This window comes from Lynx rufus, unplaced genomic scaffold (assembly GCF_022079265.1).
Source record: "Lynx rufus isolate CCGP_SWC_20201006 ecotype Redwood Valley unplaced genomic scaffold, mLynRuf1.p SCAF_15, whole genome shotgun sequence".
NCBI classification, from domain to species: Eukaryota; Metazoa; Chordata; class Mammalia; order Carnivora; family Felidae; genus Lynx; species Lynx rufus.
In genome coordinates, this window is record NW_025814829.1 from 19,154,386 (window position 1) to 19,171,485 (window position 17,100).

Here is a 17,100-nt window from a genome sequence, read left to right on the forward strand (position 1 = left end):
TTCCTTGGTCACTGAGGAGAGAGCTTTAAAGACAAGAGAGTGATTACCATTTATAATTTTTAAAAATTATATTCACATGTACTTTTGTATATGTGTATACTTTTTCAATTTTTAGTAGTTTTACCACCTTCACAAGTGTGGAAATTCTTGGTGATATCCTAATATTTATCCTTCCATATTTCCATTTTATATAGCTGTATAATGGTATAAATATGTTTATGTGATTTGTAAGCGTTTTTATGTATATTTGTAATCGCTTATATTGCGATTATTAAAAGATAAAAAGTATATTAGAAAAAAGAAGAATCTGCCTATTTTAAGAAGGAAACCCCTAGAAACCAAGGCTACACTGTATGTTAACTAACCTGAATTTAAATAAATACATTTAAATTTGAAAAAAAACACAAAAAAAGCCAGAATGAACCCTCTTTGGGCCTCACAGCCTGTTCTCTAGCTTTGAGCTGAGTTCCTTTACTGTCCCTGAATTAAAATGGCCTTTGCGTTTGGCTTTGCCAGTGCCCCAGGGGATTAACTTTTTGGCAATAAATCTGTGTCTCTTTTTGGGCAGTGTATACCTTGTGGTCCTATCCTGACCTTCTCCCAGCTTTCACGACGTGGCCTCCGGTGCTTGAAAAACTGGTGGGGGGAGCAGGTAAGAAGATTTCCCTATATTCTGGCTATCGACTGAAACCCGCTTAGGAAGGACCGACTCCTCCAATAAATGTACCCGCTTCCTGCGTTCATATGGTTGAAAAATGGAATTTTTCCCCCGTTTGCGTTTCATCTCTCTCTTGACTGCTTCCGTGAGGTCCCTGGGCCTCTACGACGCTGTTGAAAGGCTTCAGTCAGCTTTGTACTTTGTACTTCAATGAGAAAATAGTTTGTGAACTGCCATATGCTGTCCTTTAAGTCAGTAGGCTAAATTTGGGAAACCAGAATAAGATAGGTCATGGAACTGGCCTTGGTGCTTCAGTTGGACCACTGTCCCCCCTAGGGAAATGGTGTGATACTCAGGTTGCCGTCTTTTAATTTTCATTATGAATAACCTAGCTGATACCTGATAAAGGTTTGTAGGTTGAGTGAATGAATAAATGATGAAGTAGAACATGGAATTGTTTAGAGGCAGAATACAGGTTGTGATGCATTTGTTTTCGTTTGCTGCAGATTTGATGCTGCCAGGACTCGTGGTGCCCCCTGCTGGTCTGCCTCAGGTACAGAAGGGTGACCTCTGTGCCATTGCCTTGCTGGGGAACAGGTACTATGTCAGTCCACTGTGCCTTTGGGGGAAAATCTTCAGTAAAACTGGGGAAGGGTTTGGGAAATGACAACTTCCCAAGCTTATGGATAAAGGATTAAAGGAAGAAAAAGCAGCTTCTTGTGGAGTGGGCCACTGGGGGATGGTAGTGAGCCTGTGCGGCTGTCTATACATGTGGGCCAAGCATAGCTGCTGCTGCTGTTTTTGTTTTTGTTTTTTTAGTAATTTTACATTTACAGAAGAGTTACAAAGATAGTATAGAGGTATAGAGTTCTTATCCAGTTTCCTGTAATGATAATGTTTTTTTATAACCAAAGTACAGGTATCAAAACTAAGGAATTAACATTGGCACAGTCCTATGAATACAGTTGTAGATTTTATTCATATTCCCCCAGTTTTTCCACGAAATGTCTTTCCATTCAGGAATCCAGTCTAGGGGTTAAAGTTAAACGTCCGACTTCAGCTCACGTCAGGATATCACGGTGCTTGAGTTTGAGCCCCATGTCGGGCTCTGTGTTGACAGCTCAGAGCTTGGATCCTGCTACAGATTCTGTGTCTCCCTCTCTCTCTCTGCCCCTCCCCTGCTCATGCTCTGTCTGTCTCTCTCTCAAAAATAAAGATTAAAAAAAAGAAAAAGAATCTAGTCTAGGATACCTTTTGCATTTAGTTGTTGGCTTCTTAGTCTCTTTGTAGCAGAATTCTCACACAGAATCGTGACACCAAGGCTTACCTTCCCAGGAAGCAACTTTATTTCTGCCGGAACCACTCAGTTGGGTTTGTACCCAAAGAACTGGACCCCAAATGTCTCGTGGTATAATTTTTTTTATACATTTTCTATTTCTTTGTCTCCCATATATGGTAACACACACAAACATGTAGTCTAATTAAGTAGTCTTTGTTTACAAGGTCATGAGGGATGTTGTCACATAGGCACATAGCCAGGTTACCTTAAAGTTTTTTTGTTTTGTTTTTTGTTTTTTCTTTCTTTTTTCTCTTTTTTTCTCTCCTTAGGGAGAGAAACATTTCCACCTTTGATGCTCAGACTTCTCTATTTCGTTTCATAGAGCATCATCTTGGTTTAGAGGTTTATATATTTAAAAAAAAATTTTTTTAATATTTATTTTTGAGATAGAGACAGAGCACAAGCTGGGGAGGGTAGAGAGAGAGGGAGACACAGAATCCGAAGCAGGCTTCAGGCTCTGAGTTGTCAGCGCAGAACCCGACGCGGGGCCCAAACCCATGAACCATGAGATCATGATCCGAGCCGAAGTCGGATGCTCAACTAACTGAGTCACCCAGGCTCCCCAAGAGGTTTATATTTTTATAACATTATTACATGAGTGGCCGTCCTTTTTTGTTTTTAAATTTTTTTAACGTTTATTAATTTTTGAGAGAGAGAGAGAGACAGAGCATGAAGAGGAGAGGGAGACACAGAATCCGAAGCAGACTCCAGGCTCTGAGCTGTCAGCATAGAGCCCAACGCAGGGCTTGAAATGACAAATTGCGAGATCATGACCTGAGCCAAAGTCAGTCACTTAACCGACTGAGTCACCCAGGCGCTCCCCCTGCTTTTCTTCTTCTTCTTGTTTTTTTTTTTTTGAGTGGCTGTCCTTTTTAAATCATGGCCTCAGTGAGACTGGAGACAGACCGTACAACCAAGGGAACTAAGCAGGGTAAGGTTAAGCACCCTCCCAAAATTAGGAGGATAATTCCCATGAGGGTTTTGAATCTCCTGAGAGTTGAAAACCATCTTCCAAATAACTCCCCGGGGTCCCAACCTTTCCAGATCTGAACTGGGACATGAATAACCTTTCTCATTGATCTGTGATCTCCTCTGTGACTTTCCTCTCATCATCTGTCTGTAGGTAGCAGTTGCTCAGGGTAAATTTTTCACAAACACCTCCCTCAGAAGCAAGCAGGTAGATAGATGGCATTTGATAGATGGCATTGCACATTTTGGTTTGCTGCTTGGCTAGTAAGTTAAGAGCTCTGGCATTTTCATTGGTTATAATTTCTACAACTGCTTGCAGTCTTATTATGTGGTTTAGCACGTAAATGGGAGTGTGGTAGCCCCAAGACCCATCCTCTGCCCAGGGCCATAATATTGGATTATATGCTGAGGAGGCCATTTATCATCTTTTTAATTACCAATCTGTAAGGCACTCTGCTTCCTTTTAGTCTCCTTGTGTCCATACACTTGGACTCCCAAATGTTTCCCTCTGGCAAGTGGGATCAGGAAGACATGGACGAATAGTTTCCAGCACATATGACCCTGACCAGACTAGGGAGGTACTATATAGGCGCTCCTTTTGCACATCTAGTGTAGTCCCCCTGGGGCCCACCATTTGATGGCTGCGTTGACATTGTCTTCAGCCTCTTGGAGATGAGAGAAGTTAGATAAGCTGTGGGGATCTGGCTTAAGGTGATCTGGGGTTCCCCAACATTGGGTTTTTTGGGCAGTTGAGTTATAAAATCTTTGGCCTAGGCATGTTAAGTTTTTAACAGAGATGGTGATGAATTTTTTCCCCACTAGACAAGACAGTCTTTCCCAATAATTGAGCTTTTGGGAAGCCAAACCCCGGTAGTAGGACTGGGGTATTTTGTTTTACTGTAAAGTTTGTGGGGATCTGATTTTCTAGTCTCTCATGGCCATTGTTTCCCAGCGTTGGTACCAACAAAGTATCCTATCCACAAAAGGAAGGTGAGTGTTAATAGAAACCTCTCCCCACATTTCCAGCTGGCCGGGGTGGCCTCGGCCAATCCTATGGCAAAGAGTAGAGAAAGAATCACAATAATAGTGAGAAACAGGACATGACAGTGCATCACAGTAAGGAAATAGATCTGGAAAGTAAGGACAGTCTTTTGTTTCACCAAACCATCGATTCCTTAAGCTTCTGCCGTGTGTAGATTAGTCAGCTTCCAGAGTGACTAAAGCAGGGCTACAGTCTCCCCAAGCCTCTGGAGTTGCAGATTGCTTCTTCTGTATGGTCAGCTTGTATGGCGTTGAAGGCCCAGGAATGCATTCCCAGTTTCGAGATGCCAGCTTTTCTCTGCTGTAGTGAATCCAGGGACCCACTTTGGCCACCTTTACTGTAATAGGGGTGGACAAAATAACAGTGAATGGGCCCCTCTAGAGGGGCTTTAGGGGTTGGACATTTCACTCCTTTATCCATACTGCATCTCCTGGTTTAAAGGGGTGAGCATCTGTGATCAGATTCACAGGTAATATCCCTGACCCAGTGGTGTAAGGTGGTTAGGGTAGAGCCGAGGGCCCACATCTGTTGTCTTAGTGTTAGATTGTCTATCTCATTTAGATCTCCTCGTATGCCCTTGATAATGGGGGGAGGGCACCCATAAAGGATTTCATAAAGGGAGAACCCCATCTGCTTCTTTTGCCTCCCACCTGCAGCTGCAGTCTGCCTCCCTGAAGGTCCTTTATCTCTCCCTACCTAATGTCAACCCTTTCCCTATTTATTTCTTCCCTGAAGTAGGGCCTGTAACTGCTGTTAGGAAACAGGGACAATGACCATTCCGGCTTCTTTAAGCTGATAAGGGATGGTGTGGGGGTACAGCTGTTAGTCTACCCAAGAGTCGGTTGAGTGGCCCACAGTATGGTTTTACAGGAAGGCTGGCAGGCATGAGGTAGCATAAACATTAGTGGACATAAAGAGAAAAACACAAAGTAAAGATTATACTGACCAACAAGATAGCATCTTAAGATAATGTCTACGGTTTCCAAACCTGTCAAACAGTGTAGGAGAGACCCTGCCTTTGTAAACAACGTATGTCAGGGACTCTCTCATAACCCAGGTGATGGAGGAGCAGGAGCAGTTAGTCATTAATGGCAGCTCTGTTTTTAAGAGTTCGGCCCTAACTTCATTTCAAAATTTTTTAAAGCTTCTAATGCTTGTGAGGTGTTATTTAGAATTTTGCTGAGTATAAGCAGTTTGCTTTATTTTGAGGTGTAAAACTTCCAAGAGCCAGGAGTTCTACTAGAGAAAGAGTCAAGGCAGCCATTTACCATGATTAATTTGTAAATTTTTAGGTAAGCCAAACCTGGATATTATTTTATAAAGCAGAATTTGTATTACTTTTTGTGCCTTTCCTGTCTTGGAGGGGAAGACCTTTACCAATTGTCAGTCCTTTCTGGATAGCCTCCAGTTTCTTGATTGTCTGGGAGAGCAAGTTTATGGTTGAAAGGATTGTTTTTAAGACATACCTCACAGGCTGCTACCACTTGCAGAACTGTCCTTGACAAATTGTTTTCCAGTAAACACCCTTTAGGCCATTTGATTAAATTTTTCCCTTCCTAAAAGAAAGGTCTGATCCTGTGTTTTAATGATCTTTTAGCTCTGTGAGTTTGGTAATAGTAATGACTCCGCTCTGTTTATAACCATTCCAAGGGCTGGAGACAGTGTCTAGGAGTCAGACCCCAGTTTATTATTTTTTCGGGAGAGTAGATGGGATTGAGTTTCCTTTAATACTTGATATAGCAGGCAAACTGTTTTCCTGAACCTGGTATCTGCAGCCTGCAATATCCAGTAACTTCTAAAAACTCACATAATTGTGTCTCTGTCCTGGAGTTACCCAAGGCTCTGAGTTTCTGATAGACAGTTGGTTTAGGGGAGCCACCTTGAAGAGCCCCAGGCCCCACTTAGTCCTTCCAGGGACATTAGTTATCTGAGCCCTCACAGATAGAGGTCCCTGAGGACATTCGGATCTCCACTGATTGTCTCCACATAAGGGGCATGGCTTATAGGGTTTTCATGTTGGTTGTCCCCTCTGAGGACGTTCTCCTTTTAGTGCTCTGAACGGGCATATAAATGGCACTTGGTGCCAGGACCTTGGGAAGTCCAGTCTGACATAGTACATAAGGCCACAACTAAGATCTCAGATTATTTTTTTTTAAGCTTCCTTTTCTGTTTGTTGTTTTGTTTTTTTTTATTCTTATTCTCCTTTGATCTTGGTTGTAATATACCCAATTGGCAGCTCATCAGAGCTCCTCCAGGGTCCCTTCAAAGGCCAACAGCCGATTTTTGCATCTTCTCTGAATATCTAGGGCTGCTTGAGTGACAAATTTGTCCTTTAAAATCATCTCAGCCTTAGGGGTGTCAGGGGAGATAGCCATATATTTAATAGAGCCTCCCTCAACCTCTTCAGGAAGGCCATCAGGCTCTCATTTTGTGTTTGTAAGATAGTGACTAATTTAGCATAATTTAAGGGCCAAATCTTAGATTTCCTTAATTTTTTTTTCAAAACATGTCTCATTAAGAGTCTGGTTTAACAAAAGCGTTATATCTTTCCAGATCAACACCGAAACATACGTAATATTCTGAATGGCCTTTATGTACTTAACGATCAGAAAATTTACCTAGATCTCCTTTTATGTGTCTTAAACCTTGTAACATAAAGGTTTTTTTCTTCTGGCATTCTAGCTTGTTATAAGGGATACATGCCTGTTACAGGGAGGGCCTGGATAAGGTGGGTAGCAGGGAGCAGAATTGTATTTTTTGTTTTTTACAGATTGAGGACCTGAGGAGGAGGAGGAGGAGGAGGAGGAGGTTGAGGTGGGAGACTTCCCTTCCTCCTTCTCTAGGTCTGTTTTGGCCCAAAAACAATGAACATAGGGGAATTCTCCCCATTTCCCTTCACATTTGCAAAACAAGTCCAATTGTAGGATAGTAATGTCATTGATATTTCCCTCTGGTGGCCAGGTTCCCTCTTCCAGTTTGTTTTGGGGCCAAGCCTTTGTGCAAAAGAAAATGAATCATAATGCATTCCAAAGGAGTAATGGCCTTGGTTGGGGAATTACCCATTAATAGGAAAGAGGAAGAAAGTTGTCCCTTATCTCAGTTTCCTATAGCTGGCCAGGAGAAACCTCATCTCCTGGCCCTGGGTTCTGGCTGGCTATGCAACTGGCAGCCAAAAGCCCTCTCAGTCTCGCAAGGTGCTGAGAGTAGTCATTCTTACCCGGGTTGACCCTACCTCCCAAGAGCTGACCTGGTCTTTCCTGTTTTGTTTTGTTTTGGTTTTGTTTTGTTTTGTTTTTACCCCTCCGTTTCCCACCTGCAGGACCTTTGGGGTATGGACTGTGACCAAGCAAGACTTTCCTGGTTGTCATCATATGCACTAATTTTATTTTGGCCCAACAGTAACTTACATATTGATTATTGGCCATTGAGGGAAGGGGTTAAAGAGCCAAAGTCAAGGTCCATTCCCCTGCTGTTTTCAACAATGCCCACATAAATATGTTTCAGCCATGTGGATATCCGTTTTCAGCACACAATGGACTAAGGTTAGTAAAATGGCTCCCACATATCTTAGTAAAAGCCCTTCATATATCATCCCTCCCTCATATGGCATGGGCATCCAGTCCTCTGCTGACCAGGAACAACAGAAATGTGGAGGATTTGGAGGCCGGCACGAAGGGTATTGCCATCATGTCCCCAGCCTTTGGAACAAAGGAGGGGGAGTTTTAATCTTAACCCAGTATACTTTAAAAATCCATTTATTGTAACCTTAGTGCATCCTGACCACACATAAAATTTCTGTGTGAAGATTTTCTTCATGAATCTTCTACAACCTTTCTTTGCATTTAGATTTTATCCCAAGCCATTTCTCTCCAAATAACCAGTCTCATTTAGGACAAAATTACTTTTTTTTTTTTTTTTTTACCTTTAACAAAAATATCTTTCCATTTCCTATATCTTTCTTTCATATCTCCTTTTCTACATACAGAGTTGCTTTTCTTATTTTTATCGGTTTTAATTACATTTAGCAGAATTTTAACTCTTTGAAACCTTAGTCTCCAGTGAAAACTAAGTGGTAACTAATTGTGTACTTTATGTTACATCAGAATTTTTTTAGATGGCAAACTTTAAGAATCCATTAATCATAAAGCATGTTTTCCCACAGATCCAAATATCTTTAGTTTCTCTGTAACAAGTCAGAAGCACAAGCCTACATCTAGTAATTAGTGCTTTAGCCTCTTATCTCGTTAGCTATCTAATGAATTCAGTCTCAATTTATCATGCAAGCAAAACTTTAATGTTTTAGGTTACCAATGACTTTGAAAGCTATCTTAACAATCACCCATGAAAACTTTGAGACAGACAAAATTAACCATCATTTTAAGTCACCTTTTTGCTGACAAATTGCAACAGAGATAACAGCTTATTTGACCTTTAGAAAACCTTAGGTAGAAAAAAGTTTTATATATTTACTGCTGATCATTCTAAAGAGTCGTCTGTTTTAAACCAACAAACTTAAATCCATTTAAATACCAAATATGTTCCATCTGTGTCCATTTAAAAGTGACTCAATCGTTCCCCATTGTCTATTTTTACCTGGGGCACCAGTGGGGAAGTATGAAGTGTGTGGTCTTTGCTCCAAGACCTCTAGGATGGGAGAAAGGGCTGATGGTGCCTGAGGCATTGAGGAGCCAGTTATGCAGGCTGCCCCCCAGGTGGTGTGGAAAAGGAGGGGGAAGGGAAGGCAGAAGAGGAGAGGAATGAGCAGAAGGCACAGAAAGAGAATCCCCAGTTTTAAATCTTATCAGCTCAGACAGAGGAGCAGACTCCAGGTTTCTTTTGTTTTGTTTTGTTTTCCACTAGTGGAATTAGTCTGTGTCAGTCCAGAGAGGATAGGGAATTTCCCCAAAATAAAAGTAGTTTCTGCAGCTTCTTGGGAATATTCCTTAAAGTCCCCGTTCTGAGATAGAATAACCAGAGACAGTTAGCTCTAATTATCATAGTCATTGACCCAGGAAATGAACGAGAGACAAGTCCCCACACACACTCACACAGCAACTCCAACCCGCTGCCCAGTGCCCAACACCTTAGAGTTGCAGCTCCATTCCTCGTCCCTTGTAGAACTACTATGGCAACTCTGGGAGGTGATCAGGTTCCCCTTCTGCCTCTTAGGGGCAAGTCTGCCTAAACGAACCCGGGTTATTACCAGTCTGACAAGGAGTGCTCCCTGAGCTGGTTCCTGGGCCTCATCGGTTTCGTTGGCACACACGGGGTCCTCGCCTCGGCATGCTGGGAGGGCTGGTCTCCTGCGGATCAAGCAGTCCACTGGCACCAGGGGAGGCTGCCTTTGCTGGTGCCCTGAGGTTTGTATCCCCAGTGGCGAAGGAGGTGGAAATGCACCATCAGATCCCGGACGAGCCCCCAAGTAATATAGCAGAATTCTCATACGGAATCATGACACCGAGGCTTTTCTTTCCAGGAAGCAACTTTATTCCTACCAGTACCGCTCAGTTAGGTTCATACCTGAAGAATTGAGCCCTGAAGATCATGGCATAGTTTTTTTTATATATTTTCTGTTTCTTTGTCTTCCATTTATGGTGACACACACAAACATGTAGTCTGATTAAGTAGTCTCAGTTTACAAGGTCGTGATGTTGTCACATAGGTGCATAGCCAGATTACCTGAAGTGGTTTTTTTCCCCTCTCTTTTTTTCTCTCCTTAGGGAGGGGACCCTACCACATCTTGTCTGTGACATTTTCTTGGTCTTTTTTTCATTGTCTTAACACCTTTTTCCCCATCATCTACGTCATCATCCTCTCTCTTAATTTTTTTTTTAATCATTTATTTTTCAGAGAACGCAATGGGGGAGGGATAGAGAGAGAGCGAATCCCAAGCAGGCTCTATGCTGTCAGCACAGAGCCCCATATAGGGCTCAATCCCATCACCCTGGGATCATGACCTGAGCCGAAACCCAGAGTGGGAAGCTTAACTGACTGAGCCACGCAGATGCCCCAATAGCTTTATTGAGATATAGTTTACATACTATAAAATTCACCAATTCCAAATGTACAATTCAGTGATTTGTAGTGTACTTTTACAGAGTCATTCAGCCGTCACCCCACGGCATCTTTTTAAAAATAAATTAGGGAATATTCATATGAATAGTTTGGAAAAATTCTTTTCTCCTAGAAGTAACTGTATCATTTGATGCATACATCCTTGTCAGCCTTCTTGAATGTGTGTATATATGTGCATATAAAAACGTATGATTTTGGTGTGTAGGTTAAAAATACAACCAAATGGAATTACACTTTATCTGTATTGTTTTTTCACTTAAGATCATGGGGACATTTTCCAGGTCAGCAAGCTCAGGGCTGCTGAGCCTTCTTACCTGCTATGTGATGATGGAAGAGGTCCTCTCCGAGTGGACCTTGTGGTCGCCTCCAGTGTGTCTTCATCACAAACAATATCTTACTGACGCCTCTAGGGAGAGCGTGTCTTCCCACACTCCCACCAACACTGGATACAATCCGTTGTTCTTCCTTGTGGCATCTTGAGTGAAACATAATTTTTTTCTCATTGCTTCTTTGAGAGAGAAAGAGATTGTAGGCATGGGAGGGGTCAGCGTTGAAAGATCTTACTGTTGCTACTCATGTTCTCCTATTTTCCTTGAACCTTTTGGAACCAAGACCTGGAAAGGTTTCCTTCCTTGTTTACCCGTTGCACAACTTGCAGTTGAAAAGGACGGTGGTGTCACTGGTTTTCCCTGGGATTCTATCCAAGATGGGAGAAAACTACAGAAATGTGTATTTGGCTTGCTCAATTTGGCCTTTAAAACGTCTGTGGGGATGTAGCTTTAGATGGTTTGTGGCAGAGAATGAGGGTATGAAGGGGGGTTTATTAAAAATATGAAGCATGTTCGAGATTGAAGTTTTTGAGCCAACGGCCCTTCCAGAGGTAGAAGAAAAAGATCCCTCTTTTTGGAACTGAGAGAGAAGCCAGCTTCAAAGTTTCTGTGGTAGTAATTGATTGACCTGTGGGCACAGTAAGTGGAGCCACCAGCTTAGCAAACGTTTTTCTTAAGTTCAGGTGTTGGGAACTCTGCCCTTGAATCTCCTCCCTTGTGCCCAGGGGACCTTGGCCAGGCTTGTCTGTTCTCTGTGATCCTGTCGGGCAGCAGACCTTACAGGCAGTGTGTGGGCAATGCTTGAGGACTGGGCTGGCACACGTATCCCATTTGGGCTTTGGAAGTTTATGTAGTTACTGTGAAAGAGATTGTTTTTGATAATCACTGGACTCACTCAGTTCTTAGTAGATGGTTACAAGGAGCGAGCCCTGTAATAAAGAGCCAGCTTAGAAGGAACCTCCCCAGTAAGTTCCACTGTTTCTCTCTTCTCTCTTCCCTGTGGCCTCCCTTGGCCTAATTTATGGCATACGAATGGCCTTCCTTTTGAATCTCTGCATAGGATGGCTATGCCTTTAAGGTAAAGGAGGTCATTTATATTTTTGGAATTAAATGGAGGGAATTTTTTTTTTTTGAAAGGGAGAGAGTCTTAAGGAGGCTCCACACCCAGCACATAGCCAACATGGGCCTTGATCTCACAACTGTGAGATCATAACAAAGGTAACTTTAAATATCCTTGCAAGTCATGCCTGGGTTTGATTCATAATAGGGATAAAACAAACAGTGATGACATCAGCAGAGTAGTTACTTAGACAGAAGGGGCATGTTGGTCAAGGGATTTTTGAAAGTCCTATTTAGAGTTAATCTGAAGAACACTGAGACCTGACTGAGTTTACTCCTGTGATGAGGGTGGTTGCTTCCAGTTTGCAAACGCAGTGCTCTTAGCATATGTGTGGAGAGATAGTCCTGACATGTGCCCTCCTGTGAGACTTTCCCTGACGTGTGTGTCTGGCTTCCTCCCTCTCAGAGCCCCTGTTGCCGTCGGAGTTGCTGCCATGTCCACAGCCGAGATGCTCACGTCAGGCTTGAAGGGAAGGGGCTTCTCTGTGCTCCACACCTACCAGGACCACTTATGGTGGGTTCCGTGTTCCTTCTGTCAGAGAGATGGCTGGCTGGGGGGATAGAGCACAGGGCCTGCATTCACAAATGAGAGCCTGCGTCCCTGCCACGTCCTTCTGCAAGTTGCTGGTCCAGATATTAATTTCTTTGCTAGTGTGGAAAGGAAAAATGGATGGATGGATGGATGGATGGATGGATGGATGGATGGATTGGTTTAATTTTTTTTGTTCTTGTTCAGAGAAAAATTGCAGAGAACTTTGATTATTTTCCAGGTGGATTGTAGAATCCTGGGCCTAGAAGAAGGCCTTACAGACTCTCTGCTCTGCCTTTCAGTACAGGGATATTCTTGTTTTATATGGCTTTAATCAGTGTGGTTTTATCTGCCACACACATTTAGACATCGTCTTGCCCTACAGTGAGTGCCCTGGTGTTCTCGCTTATGATTCCAGATCAAAGCAGAGTAGACCTTCAGGCACCACAGTCATGACCTGATTATTTTTGTTGTTCAGATTTCCCATTTCCAATCTCCCTATTGTGGAAGTTACGTTTTCTCACCATAACACTTGCTTTCTCAAGCCATGTACCAGTTTATTTTCTGGTTATTTTCTTGTCATTTTTACCAAAACAGTAATAGTACTTTTCTCAAAAGCACTCTGCCTGGTCTTTAGGCTGGGTGATGTGGCCTGTTGGCATAGACACATCCTTACATCTTCAGCCCAGCGTCGGAGTCCCTCGTTTGATAAGTATTGGCCGAAGCCTGCTGTGCTGCAGGTACACCCCGTTGGCCTGTGTGCCAGCAGATATGTGAGGACTGCTTCCGGATGTTCTCCAGGCACCTGCTGTTCTGTCAGTGTGAGCAGGGCCGTCGGGGTCACACTGCTAATTGTTTTACCAGCAGCGGCTCCATTCCCCTTGCCCACGTTTTAAAAAATTTGTGTACTTAGCAGAACAGCCTAAATGTAGAGTCCGGCCTCACTATTAACACTACTATGAGACGTGCTGCAACCCTTAGTTAGAACTGAGTTTGCTTTCCGTGATCTTGCTCCACGTGCTCTGTGCGAGGCGTTGCTTTTTTCCCTGTCTTCCCGAGACTCGGTGGCATAAAGCCACATAATCACCACGCTGCAGGTTAGATTGCACCCTGACATCACAGGGAAGCAACTGATTCTGCAGTTGTGGAGCAGGCCAGGTGTTTGTTCCTTGACAAGTACTCTGAGCCCCGGGTTTGTATTTCCCCACACTGGTACTGCAGGTACCTGTGCATCTTCCTGTTTATTTAATTCAAAATGTTTTATTTTTAACTCATGTGAAGGGGATACTGTTGGGGGCTTCTCTTTTAACTACTTTTTCTTTGATCTGTCTTTGTCCCCAGATGTATATTAGTGACATTATTATTCCTTTGGGCCAGGGAGGAAGCAAGAATTACCCTCCCCATTTGAGAGATGAGGAAACTGAGGCAGGGGTTTTTCTGGGCCCAGAATTAGAAATACAGTTTATTTTATTTATTTTATTTTATTTTATTTTATTTTAGAGAGTGTGAGTGCACGCAAGTTGGGGAAAGGGGCAGAGGGAGAGACAGAGAGAGAGAGAGAGAGAATCTTAAGCAGGCTCCATGCTGAGTATGGAGCCTGACGTGGGGCTCAATTCTACGACCCTGGAATCACGATCCGAGTGGAAATCAAAAGCCGGATGCTCAACCAGTGGCGCCCTGCCAGGTGCCCTGGAAATAGAGTTTAGATGGGAGCTCAGACTCTCTGCTGTCTCCTAGACACCACTGCCATGGCTCCTACTCTCTCTGGACTCCCAGCTGACCCTGAGCAGGACTGGAGAATATCGTGGCTGCTGCTTGCCGTTTCTGACATGCGATTTTTCCAGGCGATCTGGAGACAAGTCTTCTCCACCTTCCCTTGCTCCACTGGCCCTGGATCCCCCAGATCTCAGTGAAGAGAAGGAGTCTGTCCAGGCAGACCCCGCCCTGCAGGGAGACCTGAGGCGCCTGACCCTGGAGGGAGAGGAGGAGAATGGGGAGGTTCAGCGGATGTGTGGGGAGAAGTCCCTATCAGAAGCCTCGGAAGACCCCAGTGTCAGGGGCCTGAACCCAGACCCCACAGACAGCAAGACCCTTCAAGGTATAGCTCTGGGAGTAGAAGGACCCACTTCCTGTCAGTTTAGGAAACGTGCTTTGCTATGCTTCTGACTAGAGCAGCTCTAGGAGAACAGGAAAGTCCTTGTTTCAGTGAGGGTAGTTCAGCAGCCCTTTGACATCTGACCTGGAGTCTCTTTCACACCAGTCGTGTTTCCCTGGTGCCGGTCTGTCCTGGCACTTGGACTGTTTCCAGCCCCAGAGGCCTCCACGGTTTTTTTAGGCTCTGACTTCTCTGTCAGAGAAGCACTTGCTCCTGGCTGGGTGGGACCTTGTGGCTAGACCTCTTCTCTGGGGTCTGCCCTCTTGAAAGGCTCAGTGCTCAGAAGCTTTGGTGCCCAGGATGGGTTCCTTCCAGGGCCAAGGGGGTGAGGCAGGGGTGGGGCTGGGCGGGGATTGTACTACACTAGGCATTCTGTATCCGTCAGAAAAATGTGGTTCTTGTCTTTTCCTTGCAGAACAAATGGATGAACTGGTACAGCGATGCTTCTTGCATGCTTTAAAATGCCAAGTCAGAAAAGCTGACCTCCCTTTACTCACCAGCACGTTCCTTGGCAGCCACATGTTGTCCTGCTGGTATGGAAGGCGTGGTGGGGGCTGGCGGCCGGGGCGAGGGCTCTCTCTTGTCCCTTGGTGGTATGTCAGGACAGGGCTGTGGGAGAATTGGTTGAGGGACATGCTGTGGAGAGAGTGGCGTGGAGGGTTGATCTGGCAAATGAATTTGGTCCTGAGTGTTGAACACTGCAGTTTTAGCCAGCAAAAGGATGTTGATTCGGGTTAAAATTCCCCATATTCTCCGAGCATTGCCTCAGCTGTGGTGATTCCGGGCTGTCTCATGAATCGGGCAGCCTGTCCTATTCAGGAAGAGTCCCCCCCCCCCCCCCCCCCCGCCGGGAGCCTCTCAGTCAGGAGGCTTCATCTGGATTGTACAGCCCCTTCACAGGTTACTTTCAAAGTCGGTGGTCCTGGTTACATTGTGTCAGGAGGAAGAATCCATGTGAGCCCCCCCCCCCCCACACCCTGAACACAGGGGCCAGAAGACAGGATCACATGTAGAGAGAACCTGGACTTTGAAAACAGACATCTTGGCTTAAATGCCAGCTCCCAGGGTTTTGGAACAAGGTGTATTTGAACTTGTTATGGAGCTTCTCTGAACCCTCATTTCCAGCGCTTGTAGGATTGTTGTCAAAGTTAAATAGCCTGACATTTAATAAGCACCATATCAGATCAGATGGTTTGCTCACTGATTTTTACACTCAGACTAACTTTTCTTTTTTGAGAATTTTACCGTGTTTTTTAAAGTGTGGTTTTAATGTGATTCTCTTCCTGTTTACATGTGGGCTTCTTTAAGGCATCCTATACGAGTGTGGGGTCAGAGTGTGTGGTAATTTGTCCTGTTCTTGCTGGGTTGGAAGTAACTGGAAAAGAGGTCCTAGAGTCTTCTCTAGGATATAGGTTCTTAACCTGGGAGGGGTTCTAGAAGGGCTCTCTGTGTATCCCACTGCTGTTGCTTGTCACATTTTGAGAAAAATGTAAGTTCTGAGAACAGGGACTGATTATGACTTTCTCAGGACCATCCCACCCCAAAATTAACAGCTGTAGGGTAGGGGTCAGCAAACTCTTTCTATAAAGTGCCAGATAGTAAATATTTTAGACTTTGCAGACCAGACAGTCACTATTGCAGCTACTCGGCTCTACCCTTTCAGTGACAGTAGTGAAGAGATGTGGCCAGATATGGCCTACAGCACGTAGTTTGCCAAATCCTGTCCTGGGCCCAGCTGCCTCAGTGAGCTTGGTGTTGGAAAGGTTCTCCTTGAGGTGAATCTTTGGAGACCACAGGAGGTGGTCTAGTTTGAGAGAACTCTAAAGCCATATCCAGTATGATAGCCACCAGCCATATGCGGCTATTTAAATTGAAACTAGTTAAAATTAAATAACATTTAGAATGTAGTTCCTCAGTCCCATGAGTTGCATTTTAAGGGCTTAATAGCCACACGTGGCTAGTGGCTACCATATTGGATAGACAGACAGAGAACGCTCCATATTTACAGAAAGGTCTGATGGACAGCAGTGATCTAGAGTGTCCTAAAGTCGGTATCCCTCTCTGATGCCACCACTGGTCAGAGTCTGGAACAGCGGCTTCTACCTGAATGTGGAGGGGGATGGCTGAGGAACAATGTCCCCCTCTCAGGACCGGGCAGCTCCCACCACAGTTCTTCTGTTAGCTTAACTTGCCTTTTCCATCTGCCACCAGCCCTGAAGGACGACAGCTGGACATCAAGAAGTCCAGCTACAAAAAGGTAAGCAGGTACCTTCTCCACATACCCACACAGAGAGTCATGTAGGGGCCCATGTACCATGAGCTGGATGGACGCTGGGGAAGCCCTGTCTGTAGGGCTCAGGCTAGAATTAAGCTTTTTGATTCCTGGTGTAAGGAGGGGAAAGAAAACTCTCCCTGGACTGAGGCAGTTGGGCGGGCACCCATGCCCCTCTCTCCCTTCCACCCCTTTATATCTGGCCAGAGTTCCAAAAGGTTTCACCAGTTAGTCTGTAGCCGCTTCCCACTCCCTGAGCCTCAGAGTGGGGGGCCTCCCAGTTCCTGGTTTGATGAGGACAGGGACTGTCATGTGCCCCACCCAGGGACAGGCCAGGCTCAGCGTGGGGTATGTCAGGCGCTCAGGATGTGCGTGCCATCGGTGGAGTCCCTAGCACTGGCCCTCTCTCCCTTAGCTCTCTAAGTTCCTGCAGCACATGCAGCAGGAACAGATTATACAGGTGAAGGAGCTGAGCAAAGGGGTGGAGAGCATTGTGGCTGTGGACTGGAAGCACCCGAGGTGAGTGCAGGGGGGCCTGGTCACCGTAGCTCAGCTGGCCCGGGGCACCTGGGTATAGTATAAAATGTGTTTTTTCTTTCCTTCTGCCGGGTTT

At 44.7% G+C, this 17,100-nt stretch overlaps 1 protein-coding gene across 1 annotated transcript in view; it reads left to right on the forward strand.

The window, feature by feature from the left end:
* The window catches only part of EIF2D (eukaryotic translation initiation factor 2D), a 28,477-nt gene that overhangs the window by 2,380 nt on the left and 8,997 nt on the right, over positions 1–17,100 (forward strand). The window contains exons 3-9 of the mRNA XM_047076579.1: positions 569–652; positions 1,165–1,255; positions 11,938–12,045; positions 13,905–14,158; positions 14,631–14,748; positions 16,427–16,472; positions 16,903–17,006. Coding sequence (XP_046932535.1) covers positions 569–652; positions 1,165–1,255; positions 11,938–12,045; positions 13,905–14,158; positions 14,631–14,748; positions 16,427–16,472; positions 16,903–17,006 — 805 coding nt within the window. The remainder of the gene's footprint in view (positions 1–568; positions 653–1,164; positions 1,256–11,937; positions 12,046–13,904; positions 14,159–14,630; positions 14,749–16,426; positions 16,473–16,902; positions 17,007–17,100) is intronic.